The sequence below is a fragment of the Nansenia antarctica genome (assembly GCF_963989245.1).
Source record: "Nansenia antarctica genome assembly, chromosome: 4".
Classification (NCBI taxonomy): domain Eukaryota; kingdom Metazoa; phylum Chordata; class Actinopteri; order Argentiniformes; family Microstomatidae; genus Nansenia; species Nansenia antarctica.
Genome location: NC_137689.1, coordinates 8,364,181 through 8,384,059, shown reverse-complemented (window position 1 = coordinate 8,384,059; position 19,879 = coordinate 8,364,181). Strand labels below are relative to the sequence as shown.

Below are 19,879 nucleotides of genomic sequence, written 5' to 3'. Positions count from 1 at the left end.
AGGCCTCGAAAACCTCGGTACCCCGAGACCTCACCAAAAACCCTAACGGAACCAAAGCCAGAGGAAGAGAGAGTGAGCTGAGGATACACCCACACTATATCCTCAGCTCAACCGAGGTGACACTAGTTAGCCTGACGACCTCCCCACTCTGCCAAGATTCCCAAAGGAACCAGCAACAACCAATAGGCAGGCAGAGTGGGAGGCGTCACACAATATAAACAACAATACAATATGCCCTATTGTATTCTTTTTTTTATTTTTTATCTATTGTACGGTTTTATGTCATGAGGACTACGGATGCAAATGAGCTCACAGCTAAATCCTGTATATTTACTGTCACCATACTTTGTATAAGTGACTGTTCATTAATGTGCATTGTCCTGACTAAATAAAGATCGACCTGTCTGTCTATCTGTCTGTCTGTCTGTCTGTCTATCTGTCTGTCTGTCTGTCTGTCTGTCTATCTAAACCCAGGCTCAGTACACCATGTAACACTCAGGGTCATTACACCATGGAAGGGGAGAGGGGAGAGGGGGAGAAGGGGGAGAGGGTTAACTGGTGAAGGCAAGCTTGAAGAGGTGGGTTTTGAGGGCCTGTTTAAATGCTGGGAGGGTGTTGGCAGTCTGTCTGATGTGGTTGGGGAGGGCGTTCCAGAGGGACGGGGCTGCGGCTGAAAAGGCCCTATCACCCAGCACGTATCACGTATGTGAGAGGAACAGAATGCAGCCTAACCCCTAAACCCTAAACCCCTGTCTTACCTTGCTCCATGACACTTTCGCATCGCCTGAGGCATTTTTCTCCATCGTTACCACCAAGGCGTCCCCGACCGTCTTCAGGACCTTCCCTGAGGGGCTGAGGCTGAGATCCAGGTCTAGAGAGGAGGGGGGGGGGACAGAGAAGAGAGGAGAGAGAGGAGGGAGGGGCAGAAGAGAGGAGAGGAGGGGGGGGGTGTACAGAAGAGAGGAGAGGAGGGGGTGTGTACAGAAGACAGGAGAGGAGAGGAGAGGAGAGGAGAGAAGGGGGGGTATGGAAGAGAGGAGAGGAGGGGAGGGGGGGTGTACAGAGGAGAGGAGTGGAGAGGAGAGGAGAGAGGAGAGAGGAGAGGGGAGGACCGGGGGTGCGGAAGAGAGGAGAGGGGAGGAGAGGAGGGGGGGTGTACGGAAGAGAGGAGAGGAGAGGAGGGGGGGGGGGTATAGAAGAGAGGAGAGGAGAGAAGAGGAGAGGAGAGGAGGGGAGAGGGGAGGAGGGGGGGTGTACAGAAGAGTTAAGAGAGGAGAGGAGAGGAGGGGGGGATGTACAGAAGAGAGGAGAGGAGAGGAGAGGAGAGGAGGGGGGTATGTACGGAAGAGAGGAGAGAGGAGAGGAGGGGGGCGGGTGTACAGAAGAGAGGAGAGGAGAGGAGAGGAGAGGAGAGGAGAGGAGAGAAGGAATCATATTTGTTATTTTGTTGAAGAGGGAGGGAAGCGTCCGTATCAGAGCGCTGCAGGCAGCCACAATAATGTTCATTTGTATCTGTTATCACCGCTGACAAAGCCCCGGCATAATCCTCCTCTGAGGAGACTCATTCACTCCTCTGCCCACACCGCTACGGCCACGCATGAGTCACTGAGATTTGGTGATTCTGAGGACATATCCCCTCACCAACCCCCCCCACCCCACCCCCCCGCATTAAATACCATTCCATTGCATCATACGTAGCTATTGTCTCCCTCACACAACAGTCAGTTATTTATTTATTTGATTGTACGTAGGAGGGAAAGGCTTATGTTTAAGATGTGTGGAACGCGAGGCATTACGTTTACATTTAGCAGACGCCTTTGTCCAGAGCGACTTACAACAATGAAAAAACTAGAATCACTAAAATAGTACTCGGTCAGGATAAAACAACAGTAAACATAGGATTATAAGACCTGAAAAATAAAGTGTTTTATAAACACCACAGAGAGGAGGAAAGGGAAGCTCTATTTCCATTTACATTTCGGGCATTTAGCAGACGTCTTATTCCAAAGCGACTTACAATCGATACATTTGACTAAGCGAGTGAATCATCAATTCACCAGTCGTAGCAGGAAGAGTGATCTAGCTCAGGCCAGGGCTTCGGGAGGGACAGCTAAGGTGCAGCCCGAAAAGATGGAGGTCTTCAGTTTACGATGGATGTGAGTCCATCTGCAGTCCTGACGGCGGTGGGGAGCTCGTTCCATCAGCGAGGTGCCAGGTCAGTGAAAGGCCGTGACCGGGCAGCACGACCGCTGCAACCCCGCAGAGGCAGTGGAGCCAGTCGGCCAGCAGAGGTGGAGGAGAGGAGTGAACGGGCAGATCATTGCCTGCATGTAAGGAAGGGGCAGTTCCCTTCGCCACCCGGTAGGCGAGCACAAAAGGTCTTAAACCTAATGCGAGCTACTATCGTGAGCTAGAGAAGGGTGCGGAGGAGAGGGGTGACATGGGAGATTTGGGGGAGGTTGAACACCACACAGGATGAGCTGCAGAGGTGTGATGGTGGAGGCAGGGAGCCCAGCCAGGTGTGTGTTACAGTAGTCAAGGTGAGTTCAGAGAGGGAGGAGAGTTTACGTGGTTCAGGTGGTTTACTGTGTGGAAGGCAGCTCCAGACAGGTCCAGAAGAATGAGAACAGAGGAGAGGGAGGAAGTTCGAGCAGAGTGGAGGACCTCCGTGGCAGCAAGGAGAGCAGTTTCGGTACAATGCCCATTAAAGCCGGATTGGTGAGGGTCAAGGAGGTCGTTCTGAAGGAGATCATTGGTGAGATGCAGCACGTTCATGGGTTTTAGATAGGAAGGAGAGAACAAACTCCCTAAAGGAATCAAACAGGCCCAAACTCGACAAATATTTTAATCTAAGCTAAAAAAAACGTAATGTTTTGCAACAGTTATGATTAAACACTAACACTTCCATCCATGTCTTTTTATTAATTTGTATGATCTCTCTCTAATATGTAAACTGGCCTTGCCTTGCCTTAAAGGCAGTCGGGACAGATCCTGTGGATACAGAGGAATTGATTGAAGGTATAGGACCGAGAGGGCAGGTGGTTGGCTGCTTAGATGTGATCAGATTTAGAATATCATCAGGGGAGAGGGGGGGAAAGGGCTGATAAGCTAGAGACTGGGTCTAGCGCAATGGGTCTGGGAGGGATGGGAGGGGTGGGAGGGGAGGGAGGGATGGGAGGGGTGGGAGGGGAGGGAGGGGAGGGAGGGGTGGGAGGGGTGGGAGGGGAGGGATGGGAGGGATGGGAGGGGTGGGAGGGGAGGGAGGGGTGGTAGCAGTGTTGGCGCGAGGTGGAGAAAACGAACTGCTAATGTCATCAACCTTCTTTTCGAAGACAAAGTCATCCACAGACAGGGTGGTGGAGGAGGGAGGAGGGGGAGGAGGAGGAGGAGGAGGAGGAGGAGGGTTGAGGAGTGTGGAAAGTGTGGAGAACAATGTCCTTGGGTTAGAGGCAGAGGATTGGATGTTGGAGTGATAGTAGGGAAGCAGCTTTAGCAGTCGTTGCAGAGGAGAAGTTGAAGAGGAGAGGAGAGCGCGGCAGGAGAGGCGAGATTGGGCTTTATTGGCATAAACAACATGGCACTTCTGAACTGAGGGGTGGCAACACACACCTCCGAAGGAAAGGAATAATTAAATGTGTTGGAGCTTATCAGAGCTTTTTTCCCGGGTTCATCCCTTCTGATGGTTCGACCTGGTTAACGGATGTCAGAAATTCTAATTAGTCCTCCTGACTGCCTGCTCCGCGCTTCCTTTCCCGGCTAATCCGCTTGAAGATACATCTGATTACCTTCCTCCTGCTTGGGTGACATCATTTACAGTGGAAAAAGGGAGCTTGTTAGGAAAGTGAAAATAGTGAAAAAGTTTGACTTTCCAAACATCGACGTCTGTAGTTTGTTTGTGGGCTTAGTGGATGCGCACCAAGGAGATGTCACGTGAGACACTCGTCTTTAACTCCCGTGTTTAAATCCACAGCTACAGAATACGTCATGTATACTCACAGATACAGAATACGTCATGTATACTCACAGATACAGAATATGTCATGTATACTCACAGATACAGAATATGTCATGTATACTCACAGATACAGAATATGTCATGTATACTCACAGATACAGAATATGTCATGTATACTCACAGATACAGAATATGTCATGTATACTCACAGATACAGAATATGTCATGTATACTCACAGATACAGAATATGTCAAGTATGAACGAACTGACTTATATAGAGCCTTATTCCAAAGCGCTTTACAACGGCCTCTCATTCACCCACACCAATGGCGGCAAGCTACCATGCAAGGCGCCGGCCCGCTCACTGGGAGCAATTTGGGGTTCAGTGTCTTGCCCAAGGACACTTCGACATGTGTCCAGCCGGGGCTCGAACCGCCGATCTGCCAACCTTGCGATCATTAGACGCTGACTCTACTTCCTGCGCCACAGCCGCCCCTGAATACCCCCATGTGTACTCACAGCTACATAATGTCATCATGTGTCCTCACAGCTACAGAACATGTCATGTGTCCTCACAGCTACAGAACATGTCATGTATACTCACAGCTGACGACCACACTGGCGGTGGCCTCCATGTTCTTGTTGTCGACCAGCGAGCACTTGTACTCTCCTGTGTTCTCCCGGGTGACGGAGGGCAGAGTGTAGGTGTCCACATCCTTCACTGTCACCGTCTGGTCCTATCAGGGGGAGAAAACATTATTGTCCCCTCCTGGTGCCCCCACGGTTGAAAAACGTCTCGCTTAAGTGCCCTTTTGAGTGTCGAAAATGAGAGGATGTGCCCTATTGGTGCCCCTCCAATGGTCTAAACTTAACCATGTGCCCCCACAGTTGAAAAATGTCGCACTAAAGTGCCCTTTTGAGTGGCGAAATTAGAAGATGTGCCCTATTGGCTGCCCTTCCAATGGTCTAAACTTGACCATGTGCACTGATGGGGTCCCATGTTGTCCAGTAGGTGCCCTTTTTTTTCTTTTCGACCCTGCCCTTCAAACAGCCTGAGTCCGCCACTGTTGCAGAGTGATTGTGGCGCGAGGCCATGCAGCCATTTAGAAACCATGAAGAAATGTTCCGCTTTCTTTCTGAAATGGTCGACGCTCTCTTGCATTTTATACTGTATATTTGTTTACTGTGAGTTTCACCTGAGTCATCCTTCCAGGCAGTAATATATCATAGTGATTGTAAACAAAAGTGCAGTATCAAAGGGTAAACAGTTGATTTTTTTAAAATCTAAAGCAGCTGACACTTGCTTTTACGGCTACAAGCTGTTTTGCCTGGCATGTTTATCAAACCTCAGCTGAGAGTCAAAGTGTTCCAAAATGTTTAACATCCAAAACCTGCATGATTTGCTGTCCTTTAATGGTAATGTTAAGTGAATCTGCAATTGGCTGTTTACTGGCAGAAAATCAAATCACAGAAGTCTTCTTGATATTCAATGTCAAGCCTCAGTTACCAAGCCATTCATCAACTGAAAGTCATATGCTGAGTCAACTCATCAGTCACCGTAAGACATGTTTCTCTTGCCGCATAAACGACAGTGTCATCAGCATAGAGCTGAATAACAGCCCCTGGAAATGCCCCAGGAAAATCATTTATGTATCAACTAAACAGTGGGCCTAGAAGTTACCCTTGAGGGACGCCCATTCTTCTTTCCTGAGCTGTAGACCAGAGGTAGTTCATCACAGCACTCTGTTCCCAGTTCTTTAGATACGAGTCGAACCATCTTAGTGGTTTATTAGACGAAAATCTTTTGAAAACGTTTTGAAACCAAAAATGTCGTAATCAACGGCGTCGAAAGCTTTGCGTCAGTCAAGAAAGAGAGCACCGACCACATCGCCTTTGTCCAAAAGAACGTTTTAGAACTATCTATTAGTTAGCTGTTTCTGTTGAGTGTCCACGTCTAATCGAATCGTCTAAAGCCGAATTGCTGTGAATGCAGTCATTGATTCTCTTCCGTGTAGGTCATTAGTTGTTCTGCAACAGACTTTCTTTCCAATACTTTTAATAGAACTGGGAGAATGCAAATCAGCCTATCCTTACATCCCTGGTAAACTAAAAACTCCTGTTTTTGAAATTGGATGTAACCGATGCCCTTTTCCCATCCCTCTGTGGCTGAGAGCCTTGACCGACATGTCACTGTGTTTCTTTAGAACGCTGTGTGTCCCCCACGTCACCCTGAATTAAATACATCTTTTGAATAGGTGGTTTTGAAGTTATTAATTACTTACTACACGACCGCTGCATGCCTCTCTAATCGTGAAGCTACTGACTGCATCGTTTTCTACCGTACCAACATTTATCTCTGAATACTTATTGACAATTTTGTTCTCATTTAATAGTACATTAATTATCCAACACATCTTTCTTGAATGGAGCACTTAATAGTGTGATCAGATAGTCATGTCACTAATTGGAATGTTTTTACATTGATGTTTATTTCATTCTTTCTGTTTTGTGAATACAGATGTATCTGTGTGTGACTGTTTCTGGTTATTCTGGTGGGGCCTTGAACTATTTGAGAGAAATCTAGTTTTGACGTGACTGCTTTATGCCTCTTTTTGTCAGCTTTGTCCCCAGACTTGGGTTTAAAAGATGTAATTATTTGTTCTAATTGAACATAGCATTGTAACTCTCATGCAGTGGGATTATACACAATTTAAATATTATTAATTAACTTCTGATGACTGGGACACGTTTACACCTCGACATCCCATAGATGGGTCACTTTCTAGATGTACTTCTTTCCACTTAATGGAGTCCTTGGTGTGTATAAGAATGCCCCCCCACCTCTCCCTGTGAAATATCTTCTAAAACATTTCTATCCAGGTGGTCTGGGGTGGTCCAGTGGTCTACAGTGCACGCATATGCCCATGTCGGCATGGGTTCGAACCCCCCACATGATACATCCAAACATATGCCCTGCTGACATGCACTCTCTCTCCCTTCTTCTCCTTACTTTCCTGTCTGTCTGTCACTATATCTGTCCAGGAACAGCAATCATAAAAGGTGAGTGATGGATTAAGTGGGAGAGTGCCTCTGTTCACAAGGCTTGACCCCCCCCCCTGACTCCATGCGCACAGGAGAGGTAGAGGTAACAACCCACCTTGATGTGGAAGTTGAAGCTAGTCGGCGGGGGGTTCCCGTCTGCCTTGCACTTCAAGGTCACGTTGTCCCCTTCCTCGATGACAGCCTTACCCTGCACCAGGAGGGTCAGCTTCTCTGTCGGGTCTGAAAGAGAGGGAGAGAGAGGGAGAGAGAGGGAGAGAGAGAGAAGGAGAGGGAAGGAGAGGGAAGGAGAGGGAAAGAGAGGGAAGGAGAGGGAAGGATAGGGAGAGAGAGGGAAAGAGAGGGAGAGATAGGGAAAGAGAAAGGAGGGAGAGAGAAGGAGGGAGAGGGGAGGAGAGGGAGAGAGAGGGAGAGAGAGGGAAAGAGAGGGGAAGAGAGGGAGAGAGAGGGAAAGAGAGAAAAAGTGAGGGAAAGAGAGGGAAAGAGGGAGAGAGAGGGGAAGGAGAGAGAGGGAGGGAGAGGGGAAGGAGAGAGAGGGAAAGAGAAAGAGAGGGAGAGAGAGGGAAAGAGAGGAAGAGAGAGGGAAAGAAAGGGAGAGAAAGGGAGAGGGAAGGAGAGGGAGAGAGAGGGGGAGAGAGAGGGAAAGAGAGGGAGAGGGAAGGAGAGGGAGAGAGAGGGAGAGAGAGGGAGAGGGAGGGAAAGAGAGGGAGAGAGAGGGAGAGAGAGGGAAAGAGAGGGAAAGAGAGGGAGAGAGAGGGAAAGAGAGGGAGAGAGGGAAAGAGAGGGAGAGAGAGGGAGGAGTTAAGAGAAGGAAGAGAAAGGGAGATCAACAAGAGAGAGAGAGAGAGAGAGAGAGAGAGAGAGAGAGAGAGAGAGAGAGAGAGGGGGGGGGGAAGAAAGGAGCGTTATCTAGATATCTTCCACTCTGGGGAAGAGGAGGATGTCACAGATGCGTCCGCCATGCGCGGCAGGGCTCCCGGGGGGCAGAAAGCCTTCATTTTGTGTGTCATTTGCGACAGCGGGCAGCCTGGCAGGCGGGGGAGGAGGGGGGGAGGCGGGGGAGGCTGGCACAGGGGCTCTGGTTGGGGCAGCGAAGTGAATCATATTGCATCTGCACCCCGAGGCTCCAATCAGATCTGCTTTTTACTTTCAGCTCCCAGAGAGAGGGCCACTTCAGACTGACTCACTTATCAACATCGTGTCCGACAAGAAGATGCCATAAATAAATAAATACCAGAACATACCAGAACAAAATTCTGATGAGTTGTGATCAAAAAAATAAAATAAAAAGTCTATCTAAAAAGAAAATCAAATCTAAAAAGTCAGTCTAAAAATAAATGAAAAAGACCAGAACAACATTTCTGATGAGTTGTGATCTAAAAAAAAAAATTGCTCAGAATCTCCGCCACTCCTTGTGACTAATATAGAACTGTGTAAACACTTCAAGGTACGCAAGCACACAACCTATCAAACTAACCACATCACCATAGGCGTACGGCACGCCAGGAGAGCGTGCGTGAAGCATGCATGTGCAGCTGTTGCACACAAAACACCCTCCATGTCAAGAAACCTCGCTTGCATCTACTCATTCTTTCCAGAGCTCCACATGTCCTGAGGGGGGAGGGGGGGAAGGGGCTAGGGGGGGAGGGGGGGTCCACAGGGTCTCCCTCTGTCCGAACAAGGGCGCTAAGCTATCCTGCCTCAGGTCACCAGAGTACCAAGATGTTGCAGTGGATGGCGGCTGTGTTTGGGTTCGCTGGGCAGAAACATTGCAGTATCGGTAGTTATTTTATTTTGTTGTTTTGTTGTTTGTTGTTTGTAGCTTGGAGCATAGCTTGCTCACCAATTCTATTATTGACGCTCTGACGCTATTGTATATAGGCCTACATCTATTGTTGATTGTTGTTGTCTATATCCTGCTTATTCTATATTGATTATTGTTCATATCCTTCTTATTCTTTATTGATTGTTGTTTATATGCTGCTTATTGCAATAACACTATGTGCAATATGACAACCCTAGTCGTCTATCTGTACAGTATAGTATAGTGGATAGTGTACATAGCCTTTATTTATGTAAACCAGCTCCTTCCCTTCTTTTTTTTTTTTTTTTTTTTTTTTCTTTCCTAACACCAGGGGAGCCCCCCCTCCCAAATTTCGTTGTTTGGTACCTGTACTATAGCAATGACAATAAAGACCATTCATTCATTCATTCATACATTCATTCATTCATTCATTATTCTATTATTGATTTCGATGTTGTGTTTCTACTGCAATGCCAATGCCTAATTGAACCTGTACCCCAAGCATTGTACTCCTTGTATCCGTACATTATGATGTAATAAAAGCAATTCTGATTCTGATTCTGATTCTGTCAACAGGCTGCCTTAGCTCCCCGGCCCAGTGGAGATGCAGTAGCGCCCTGTGGCCTCCAGGGGGGGGTAAGGTCCACTCACAGCGAATAGCGAAGGTCTGAGGAGCAGACACCTGCTTTGGGGCCAGGCTGTGCTGGGCGGTGCAGGTGAACTGGGCTCCCACGTCTCCCTTCACGGCGGTGTACTGCAGGCTGGAGGAGGTGGTGGACAGGCCCGTCACAGGGTCCACCGCCACACTGGACGTGACGATGACGGCTGGGGGGGGGGGGGGGGGGGGGGGGGGGGGGGCAGAGGAGAGGTCAGAGGTCAGAGGTCAGGCGTGTGAGAGAGGACATGTGACGAATCTCTACAGTCAGAGGAGAACAGGCAGATTGGACAGAACGTATGAAGGGTGAATAAAGCGAGTTCAGTTAGAAAGAGTAAAGAGTTACTCTTTAAGATAAAGAGTTCATGTTCAGTTAGAATATAAAGAATTTAGCAGACGCTTTTAATCCAAAGCGACTTACAATTACTAATTACAGGGACAGTCTCCCTGGAGTAACTGAGGGCTAAGTGCCCTACTCAAGGACACACTAGTGGTGGTGTTCCCAGGTCTTACTCAAGGACACACTAGTGGTGGTGTTTCAGGCGGGATTTGAACTCACAACCTTCCGATCGCCAGTCCAACTCACTATAGTTCTATTGTGCGTTTACTATATCTATGTATAGCCCAACACATCATCTACATCATAAGAACTCAATGAAAGGGTCTTGTAATAAAATACTCCACTAAAACCACTCCTCATATGGGAGATCTGCTACCATGATGAACCTGTGTGCGGGGGACCGTATGTGACATGAGGACGTGATGACTTACTTGTCCCATCAGCCTCCAGCGGCAGGCCATTCTTGGACCATGTGATGCTAGCCGCGGGGTTAGCATCTTCTGCGACACACACACCCAGCTGAAAGACAAAACAAATAAAAAAACACTCAGGCTCAGTCCAATAACAATCCCACTCTTTTAACCGACGCTCCCGAAGAATTTGAGTATGCCATTCCCAAACGTTACTATTAACAAGAGAGCTACATTTTACATACAGTAAGCAAGTAAGTAAGTAAAACGTTATTTCTATAGCGCCCTTCTCAGCACGGATGCACAGGGTGCTTTACATCAACAATAAGGGATAAAATGGGTAAAAAGAAAGGCGTAATCAAATATCGTCGAAAGAGATTAAAAACAAAAATGGAGGAACTCCCCAAAACATAAACAGGAACATAAGATGGCTATAGATGTCTAACGGCCTGCATAAACGGTGAGTCTTTAGTTGACGTTTAAAAATGAGTTCTGAGTACATGCTGCAGTCTCACCATGTGACCAACAAACTAATTGAGTTAGTAGACATTATATTTACCCATTAATGACATTGATTTGAAAGATAAATAAGTCATATTATTGAAGCTACAGAGGGTTGAAACACATTTCTGCTGTGTCACTTCCACTGTAGGCTAGTCATTACTGGATAGAGGAAAGGTTAACATCAGTCAGGGTCACTGTTAGAGAGAGCAGATACATGGAGAGAACACACAATTCTGTTACAGTGACCTTTACAGATTAATATATACACCGTAGCCCGGTACATTTAAACTCAGATAGAATCACTACTATTTCTATTTTAAGAATGTGAAATGTCAGAATAATAATAGAGCTTGTATTTCTTTCATCACATTCCCAGTGGGGTCAGAAGTTGACACACACTTAATTAGTAATTGGTAGCATTGCCTTTAATTTGTTTCGCTTGGGTCAAACGTTGCAGGTAGCCTTCCACAAGTACGTTCGTCTCTAGGAGACAGAACACATCTCCTTCCTGAGCGGTATGATGGCTGGGTGGTCCCATGGTGTTCATATTTGTGTACTATTGTTTGTACAGATAAACGTGAAGCCTTCAGGCATTTGGTAATTGCTCCCAAGGATGAACCAGCCTTCTGGAGTTGCACAATTTTATTCCGGAGGTCTTGGCTGATTGCTTTGATTTCCCCATGATGTCAAGCAAAGAGGCACTGAGTTTGAATATGCAATTACATCCACAGGTACACCTCCAATTGACTCAAATTATATCAATTGGCCTATCAGAAGCTTCTAAAGCCATGATGACATAACTTTCTGGAATTTTCCAAGCTGTTAAAAGGCACAGTCAACTTAGTATGCAAACATGTGACCCACTGGAAATGTGATATAGTGAATCATGAGTAAAACATTACTTGTGTCGTGCACGTGTCCTAACTGAGTTGGCAAAACTGGAGTTTGTTAACTGTACATGATGTCTGTGGACAGCTGTAAATGCTACTTTAATGTGTCATTTCCTGTAGTGCTTCAGTTTCTTCTGATGATTAAAGCTGAGTCACTCTGGTGCTTTATGTATTATCAACCACTTCCTGTTCACTCTGTTTGTAACCACGAGGCTGAAACTTAAACTCACATGTCTATGATACCAGTCACCTTTATGATATCAGTCATCTCTATGACAGCGAGGGTATTTTGATGACAATTGTGACAGTTGCTGGTGTTTTGGGGAACCAGTTACCAGCCGAAGTAGTTTTTCTGTTTTTTACATATTCTGAAAGGACAGATTGTATGTTTGAATGTATCATGTGTCAGTTGAACAAGATATGCGTATTTGAATGTTGGTACAACTCAAATCAACTAACAGAGAGAATATATGAATAATCTCCATTCAAAGTCTTTCTTTGTCACTTCAGACTTTTCACAGGCAGGTAAAGGGTGGGGACAGACAGTAGCTGGTTAACTCCACCCCACCCCAGGACAACCACAAGATTCATGATCTTTTTATTGCCATGTGTGCCAAAAGTTTATTACATCCAATTATAAGTACAAGAGAGTAAAATTCTTATGGCTTCAGTTCCAGTCGACATTGCAGCAGCATGAGAAAACTAAATGGCAGTATTTATAATGGAACCGATAAGGCAAGATACAACTGAGCAATAAAATAATAAAATAGTAAAAAAAACAAACATAATAACACAACAATAATGTTGTGTCCGTGTGTCTGCATTTATCATTATAGTCCATAATGCATCTAGTGGTGGAGGGCAGGTGATGTTTCGTGCCTCATCAGAGATCTTCTCAAAAAGATAATTCTGCCAGTGTTTTTTTTTCGTGTGAACGCAAACTTCGAGGCCATTTCAAAGCTAGTAACAGCTAGTAAAAGATTGTTTAGAATGTTTTTTTCATGCAAAATAGTGTATATTTATTGATTTATTGATACTGTAGTGGAAGATATCCTCATTTGGATAGTGAAGTAGCCGCCATCTTGTTGTGACATTTTTGTTTATCCCGCCCCTTCGTCACTTTGGTTGGTTTCTTGAAAACAAAACATGCCACCATCCCCAAACCCTACTGTTAAGCAGCACGAAAAACAAGTTTACTTTGCTGACAAATTAAGCATATCTACTGATCGTAAAACTGTTGTTTGTTATATCGAGTGGGTACATCAAATCTTCAAGTTGCGTATTATGAAAAAAACACATTTTGTAGAAAAGAAAGCACTTTCTAGGATTTACGAGGTTTTCACAGTTCGCGAGCGGTTGCGCTTCTCACCAGCCGCCGTCACAATGATTACTACCACTTACATCACCACTACTGCTTCTCTAAATCTCTACGCAGAGAGAATAAAAAAAAAAAACTGGGACAATTTGTACAACAGTGGCCTGTTTGATCTAAGGACGTGTCATCTGCTGAAACAGGAGCGCGGCAGCTGGCTAGCCTCCCCTAAGGGGCTGTCTGTCTGAGCTCTCTGTCCCGTAACTGTGAAGGATGGCAAAAGTTGCACCGTGACAGACGGTGCATGGGAAGAGAGAGTCCTTATTGTGGCGATGCGTGGCCCCAACAAACACCGGCAACTTTGTTGGATCGAGAAAAATGGGAGTGTGAAAAGTCCATTACAGGAAAAGCCAGAGCCTCATCAATAAAGATGTGACAGGATTAGGTGAGGCCCAGGCGAGCGCTGGAGAAATCCTTTTTTTCTCTTTGGCGGCTGGTGTGTGTGTGTGTGTGTGTGTGTGTGTGTGTGTGTGTGTGTGTGTGTGTGTGTGTGTGTGTGTTATGGGATAGAGAGCTCAAAGTGGGTCGAGTAACGATCGCAGGCCAAGCGAGACATCACGTGGCAGTTGGACATACGTGACAACATTCTAATGCTTTGGTCCTCATGTCGGGATCTGATGTAATGATCGGTCTTTTCTTTCGAGAAACGTGAATAGATTTCCGTGTTGTTGCATTGAAAATCAATGACACATCGCTAGTCAACAAACACAGCTTGTTTTGTGAGCCTGCTAACAATGTAAAGTAGTGTTCTAGTTAACTAGGTAGCAGTGCGGGATTACTCACCCAATCCATTGTGTTGTTGTATTTTGGCTTGACTAGCGAGTTTGTGTCGTGATTCTCAACAACATTGAAACGTAGTTCCGTGTTTCAAAATAAAGGCCTGAACATTTTAATTGGTTGCCGACATGCAGACCAAATGATCAGACTGTCACATATATGGGATGACGTATGGCCCTAGGCGGGATGGCGTGAGAAAGTGAACCTTCCTTCCAGGAGAAGAGTGGGAGGAGAGGGAAAGGAGGATAAAAGCAGGGGACCCACTGGGCTGTCTGCGTCAGATAAAGGACAAGAAATCCGAAATCCTTTTTTTTTTTCTGTCTGAGTTGAGCAAAGCCATCTACTGCTAGCCTAGTAATGATTTTAATCTTTTCTTAAAAAAAGATGTGTGTGCTGTTTGCTAGTTGTGTGTCTGTTGTATAAGAATCAGTTGTTCGGCCAGAGTTTATGTCTATTGAAAGCAGTTCACAATTGAAGCTAAAATAGCTATCCAATCGCTGTGGGCGTTGTAGATCTAGAGTAGCAATTTAAACCGAGGCGATCTGGGTCATTGTCTAATACTGAGTGGAGGCAGGTCTGTCTGGTGGTTATCTCCCTCTGTCCTCTGACCTCGAGGCCGGGACAATCCCCTCCGTGGCTGTCTGAAACCCTGCAAGCTTGTAGAATGGGGCTCCGGGCAGCTGATAGGAAATGGGAGGAAAACCCGGCCTCCCTGATGACCTAAACCCTTATCTCTCTCTCTCTCTCTCTCTCTCCTCCTCAACCACACCTCCTCTGCATCAGCTGCTAAATCTTTCCTATTACCATTCCAAAAATCCAATCCTCTAATGCCTCTAACCCAAGGAAATTGTTCTCCACATTTCTCTCCACCCAACCTCAACCCACTTCCTCCCTCTCCTCCCTCCTCCCTTGTCTGCGGACGTTGACTTTGGGTGACTTTGTCACCTACTTTGAAAAGAAGGTTGATGACATTAGCAGCTCCTTCCCTCCACCTCTCGCCCCCACACACTCCAGAATGCTGTCACCTGTCTGGTGTTCAACCTCCACCAAATACAAATACCCTTCACTGGCTCCCGGTAAGCAACTTGCGCAAGATTCGAGACCCTGGTGCTCGCCTATTGGTTGGCAAAGGGAACAGCCCCTCCCTACTTGCAAGCAATGGTTCAGCAGCCCCCTAACACCTGCCTGTTCACTCTGCTCTTCCACCTCTGCTGGCCGACTGGCACCACCGCCTCTACAGGGATACAGCAGTCACGCTACCCGGTCACGGCTTTCACTGTCTTGGCGCCCTGCTGGTGGAACGAGCTTCCCACTGCTGTCAGGACTGCAGAATCACTCTCTATCTTCCGCCGTAGACTGAAGACCCATCTCCTTAACTGTCCTTCCTAAGACCTCTTCATTCTCTCTACCCCCCTGTACAGTTTTTCTACTGGAAAAATAAATAAATACAATCGTAGTATTATGACCACCTTCGGCCCCTGGCCCGAGCATAGATTACTTTTTCCTGCTATGACTGATGGATAGATAGGTTCGATCCCTGGCTGGCCACATGTCGAGGTGTCCTTGGGCAAGACACTGAACCCCAAATTGCTCCCAATGAGCGGGCCTGATGAGGCGCCTTGCATGGTAGCTTGGTGTGTGAATGTGTGTGTGAATGGGTGAATGAGAGGCCGTTGTAAAGCGCTTTGGAATAAGGCGCTATATAAGTCAGTCCATTTACTGCCCTATACAGCATACACACAGTGTCATACAGTGGCATACAAACTGTCGCTGAATGCGCTCAGCTGTGTTTCATGTCAATACTGAGCGGGTCTGCCTGTTGACTAAACACCCCCTCCACACTTTTCTACAAATCAAAATGCATTAGGAAAAAATTTGGAATTCAAAAAGCCACTATCTGCAATGACAGAATGCCAGAAGAAAGAACTGTTTCAAGTGCTACCCTTTCCGAAACTGTTGAAAACATTTTGGGCACTGGAGTGACTCACTGCTGTCAAAACAAGCTTTCTTAATGGGATACTTTCTCCCTGTGGGGCGCCAAATTGAAACTCCGAACACAAAACCAGACCCAACGTGTGAAAGGCATTTTTTCTCTGTTAGTTGATTTGAGGGGTACAACATTCAAATACGCCTCTCTTCTTCAACTATTTTTGGCTTCAGCTTCATAATGTGTCAAAAACTGAAAGATGACCTGTCACATTTTCTCAAATGTTGTTGTGTGAACCACGTATGCACATGAATAGCCCATTCAGACGTCCCTCTCTCTCCCTCTTACCAAAGTGCCCTGAGGCAGATCAATAATGTTTAAGTTGTTAGCTGGGAATAGTAGTAAATAAATAACGCTCTTGATCCATACTAAATGTGTATCGCCTTTGGTGGACTGACTCTAACGACGGTCTCCTCTACATCTCAAGTTAAAAGCGTTGTGAATGTGTTTCGCACTGCTGTTGCTACTAGTATCTATATTTTAATAGAAAGGTGGGTTGATGATGATGATGATGAAGATGATGATGATATATGGTTGTTGAATGCACTTATTGTCAATTGTTCTGGGTAAGAGTGTCGTCTGTGGCAAATGACTCCTACTCTCTCTTAATGTATCGTAGCAAATGTATAAAAACCTATTGTTATTCATTCTAATTTAAATATATCTCACTCACCATCGTCAGTTTTCCATTCTCCAACTCTTTGACTTTGTCCTTTATCTCCGGTGGCGACGGTTTCTCTGCAAACACGAACAAAGCACACACAAAAAAGTCAATCCCGAGAGGATACAGGCACAATGAACAATCATCTACTGTATGTCGCTTGATGAGGAAGCATTTGCTCCTACTCAGCAGACAATAAGACGTTTCTGTACACTTCTGAATTCACAGTGCTGCTGCCGTCAGCACTTACCTACATCGTTAATGAAGACAAGTGAGCTGGTTCCAACCATATCACCTCCTTTTGTTTCGCTTTTCTCTAACCATTTAGCAGACCCTTTTATCCCAAGCAATTCACAATTAGAGATTACAGGGACAGTCTCCCTGGAGTAACTCACTCTAAGTGCCTTACTCAAGGACACACTAGTGGTGGTGGTGTTCCCCAGGTGGGATTTGAACTCATGATTACAGGGGGCAGTCTCCCTGGAGTAACTCACTCTAAGTGGCTTACTCAAGGACACACTAGTGGTGGTGGTGGTGTTCCCCAGGTGGGATTTGAACTCATGACCTTCTGATCACCAGCCCAACTCACTGTCCCCTAGGCCGGTGGTTCTCAAACCTCTCCTCTGGGACCCCCAGCCGCTCCACAAAGCTATTATGATTTATACTTTATTAGTTTAATCAGTGTGCTGGTGGTGGAACAGATCAAATATGTGGAGCGGCTGGGGGTCTCCGAGGAGGGGTTTGAGAAACAGGCCTAGGCCACCACTCCCCCCCCCCCCCCCCCCCCCCCCCCCTCAGTGACATCACACTCCACTGGCACGCCACTCTGAACTCTATGCTTTACTGCCTTTACTGCAGCTACGGAACTATACCTCCACCCCCTCCCTCCTCCCTAGTGACATCACACTCCACTTACATTGCACTCTGCACTCTATACTTCAATACAATTTTATTGTATTTAATATTACTACTGTAGATGTTTATATCTGATCTATTGTCCTTATTACTTTCTATTATTGATGCTGTTGAGCTGCTCTGCCCCGTCCATTTCCTTACATTGTAGACTTGTATTCCTTGTATTCAATGTCATGAATACATAAACAAGACTTTGGTACGCTGGGGATCTTGGGGCAGTTCCTTTCTCCAGCCTTTACAATAGCAGACTCCAAAGGAAAAACGTTAATGCTGGAGTCACAACTAGACCTTGACAGCTCTCTTATGCACAAATGATGTGACGGAACACACCAGACCAGACTAACCAGAAACACCTGTCGAGCCAATTTTCCAATACTACTACTGGGGCGGCTGTGGCGGAGGAGGTAGAGCCGCCGCCGTCTAAATGATCTCAAGGTTGGCAGATCGGCGGTTCGAGCCCCGGCTGGCCACATGTCGAAGTGTCCTTGGGCAAGACACTGAACCCCAAATTGCTCCCAGTGAGCGGGCCGGCGCCTTGCATGGCAGCTTGCCGCCATTGGTTTGTGAATGGGTGAATGAGAGGCCGTTGTAAAGAGCTTTGGAGCAGCAAAAAAGGCGCTATTTCAGTACAGTCCATTTACTGTTTCGCTGAAATAGGGGGACTATGCATAAAAAGGGTTTTCAAAATGTCAATTTCTAAATGGTGCAACCAGTTTGAAAGAGCTTCCTTCCTCATTCATTCTTTTTACTTTTCTAGAATGTTCTAATACAGTACGTCATCCAGTGCCAGAGGAGAAGTGCCAATAGTTTCCACTTTAGGTCTGAGATGAAATGTTAATTTCAATCCACCGACTATAATTTCCTCTTGATCTTTCCAAAGTCTTCTCTTGCTCACCATGAGCACTCAACACAGGGAAGCTTTTAAGCTTTTTAGCAAAGTAACACAGCACTGCCAGAGCACTGAGAGTGTTGAGCGGGGTAACAGGTACTTATTGTAGCCTACATTGTGAAGTACTTATCTAGCTAGCTAACAGGACAGAGTGCTAACAGGATCTAGCTAGCTAACAGGACAGAGTGCTTACTAGCAGCAGCTGTAGCTCAACCGGTTGACTTATATTAGCGGGCTGTTTTGGTAATGAAGGACTGACTGATTAACAGATGGATTTTTATCTCATACAGAAATGGTATGGGTGTTTTTTTTCTTCTATTTTATTGAATCATAATACAACTAAATATGTACTTGTATGAATATGTACAGCTATGATTGTAATTAAAATAATATTTTTATAATAAAACACACAAAAAAAGAGCCGGCATCTAAAGATCACAAAGTTGGCAGCTCTCATCGGTTCGAATCCCCGGTGGCCCGCGTGTCGAAGTGTCCCTGAGCCCCTAATTGCTCCGGGGGGTCCCCTATAATGGCTGTGACCCCTTGCCTAGATGCCCCCTCTAGAGCATAAATGCATTTTGTTGTGCAATTCCAACTTGGAATCCCTTACTACATCCCTTACTAAGTACCAATACAGTTTTTGTCTGCACACTGCCTTCCAGCCCCACCTGAAGCTAAAGCCTAAGATACACTTAAGCCCGGTACACACATAAAGATTTTCTAAATCTTAACAGATTTATTTATCTGAGAGAGACCTCACACATGAAATAAAAAATCATGGATTGAACAGTTTTGATCGTATTGTGTGTGGTGTGCTCTGATATTCCCAATACAGCACACCACATACATAAAGACCTGTCCTACGACAGTCAGAAATCGGGCCAAAATCGGCCAGATTATCTTTATGTGTGTACCCGGCTTTAGTTTGGTTGTAGAACATGAATTCTGCGTCACTTACTGTTGTGCAATGACAAACTTTGAAATCCCTTACTAGAGTGTGATGTAACAACACAGTGTGTCTGCACACTGTCCTCCAGCCCCCCCCCCTGAAGCTAAACCCTAAGATACACGTAGTGTTGTTGTAGGACATGAACTCTGCGTCACTCACTGTGGACCAGGACGTTGACAGGGTACTCCTGCAGGTTGGAGCCGTACACCATCATGCAGGTGTAGGTCCTCTGGTCGGTCAGGGAGCCCTGGGTGATGAGCAGGCTGGAGTTGGGGGCGATGCTGACCCGGTCCCTGTACCCGTCCGTGGCCTGGACCGTGGCCTCCTCCTTGTGGGCCTGCTTCACCAGGAGGTCCCCGGGAACACCGTCGCTCTCCTGGGTCCCCCACCAAGGTCCAACAGGGACGAGTGTTGTATTAACACCACACACTTCATTAACATCAGACTCTTTAACACTAGAACGGCTGTGCCTTTTTTTACCTACTATAAGAGGGTGGTCAGGGGGGTCAAATGACCATAGTCTTTACAATGGGAAGCTAATATTTACACACAACGACCACTAGTTGGCGCGCCTCGTAAATTAGCCTGCCTCCTGCACAGAAAAACTGCAGAATAGCGTGAGTGCAAAGATATCATAACATTTATTTTACTCACTTGGTCAAATGACCCCACCCATGGCTGTTCTAGTGTTAATCTTGGGACAGTGCATT

General features: G+C 46.2%; 1 protein-coding gene across 1 annotated transcript in view; it reads right to left on the bottom strand.

Annotated features, from left to right (window-relative positions):
* The window catches only part of alcama (activated leukocyte cell adhesion molecule a), a gene marked incomplete at its 5' end in the record, with an annotated part of 77,482 nt that overhangs the window by 8,723 nt on the left and 48,880 nt on the right, over positions 1 to 19,879 (bottom strand). The window contains 7 exons of the mRNA XM_080528108.1: positions 759 to 871; positions 4,561 to 4,693; positions 7,114 to 7,238; positions 9,472 to 9,645; positions 10,247 to 10,334; positions 16,429 to 16,493; positions 19,329 to 19,545. Coding sequence (XP_080384234.1) covers positions 759 to 871; positions 4,561 to 4,693; positions 7,114 to 7,238; positions 9,472 to 9,645; positions 10,247 to 10,334; positions 16,429 to 16,493; positions 19,329 to 19,545 — 915 coding nt within the window. The remainder of the gene's footprint in view (positions 1 to 758; positions 872 to 4,560; positions 4,694 to 7,113; positions 7,239 to 9,471; positions 9,646 to 10,246; positions 10,335 to 16,428; positions 16,494 to 19,328; positions 19,546 to 19,879) is intronic.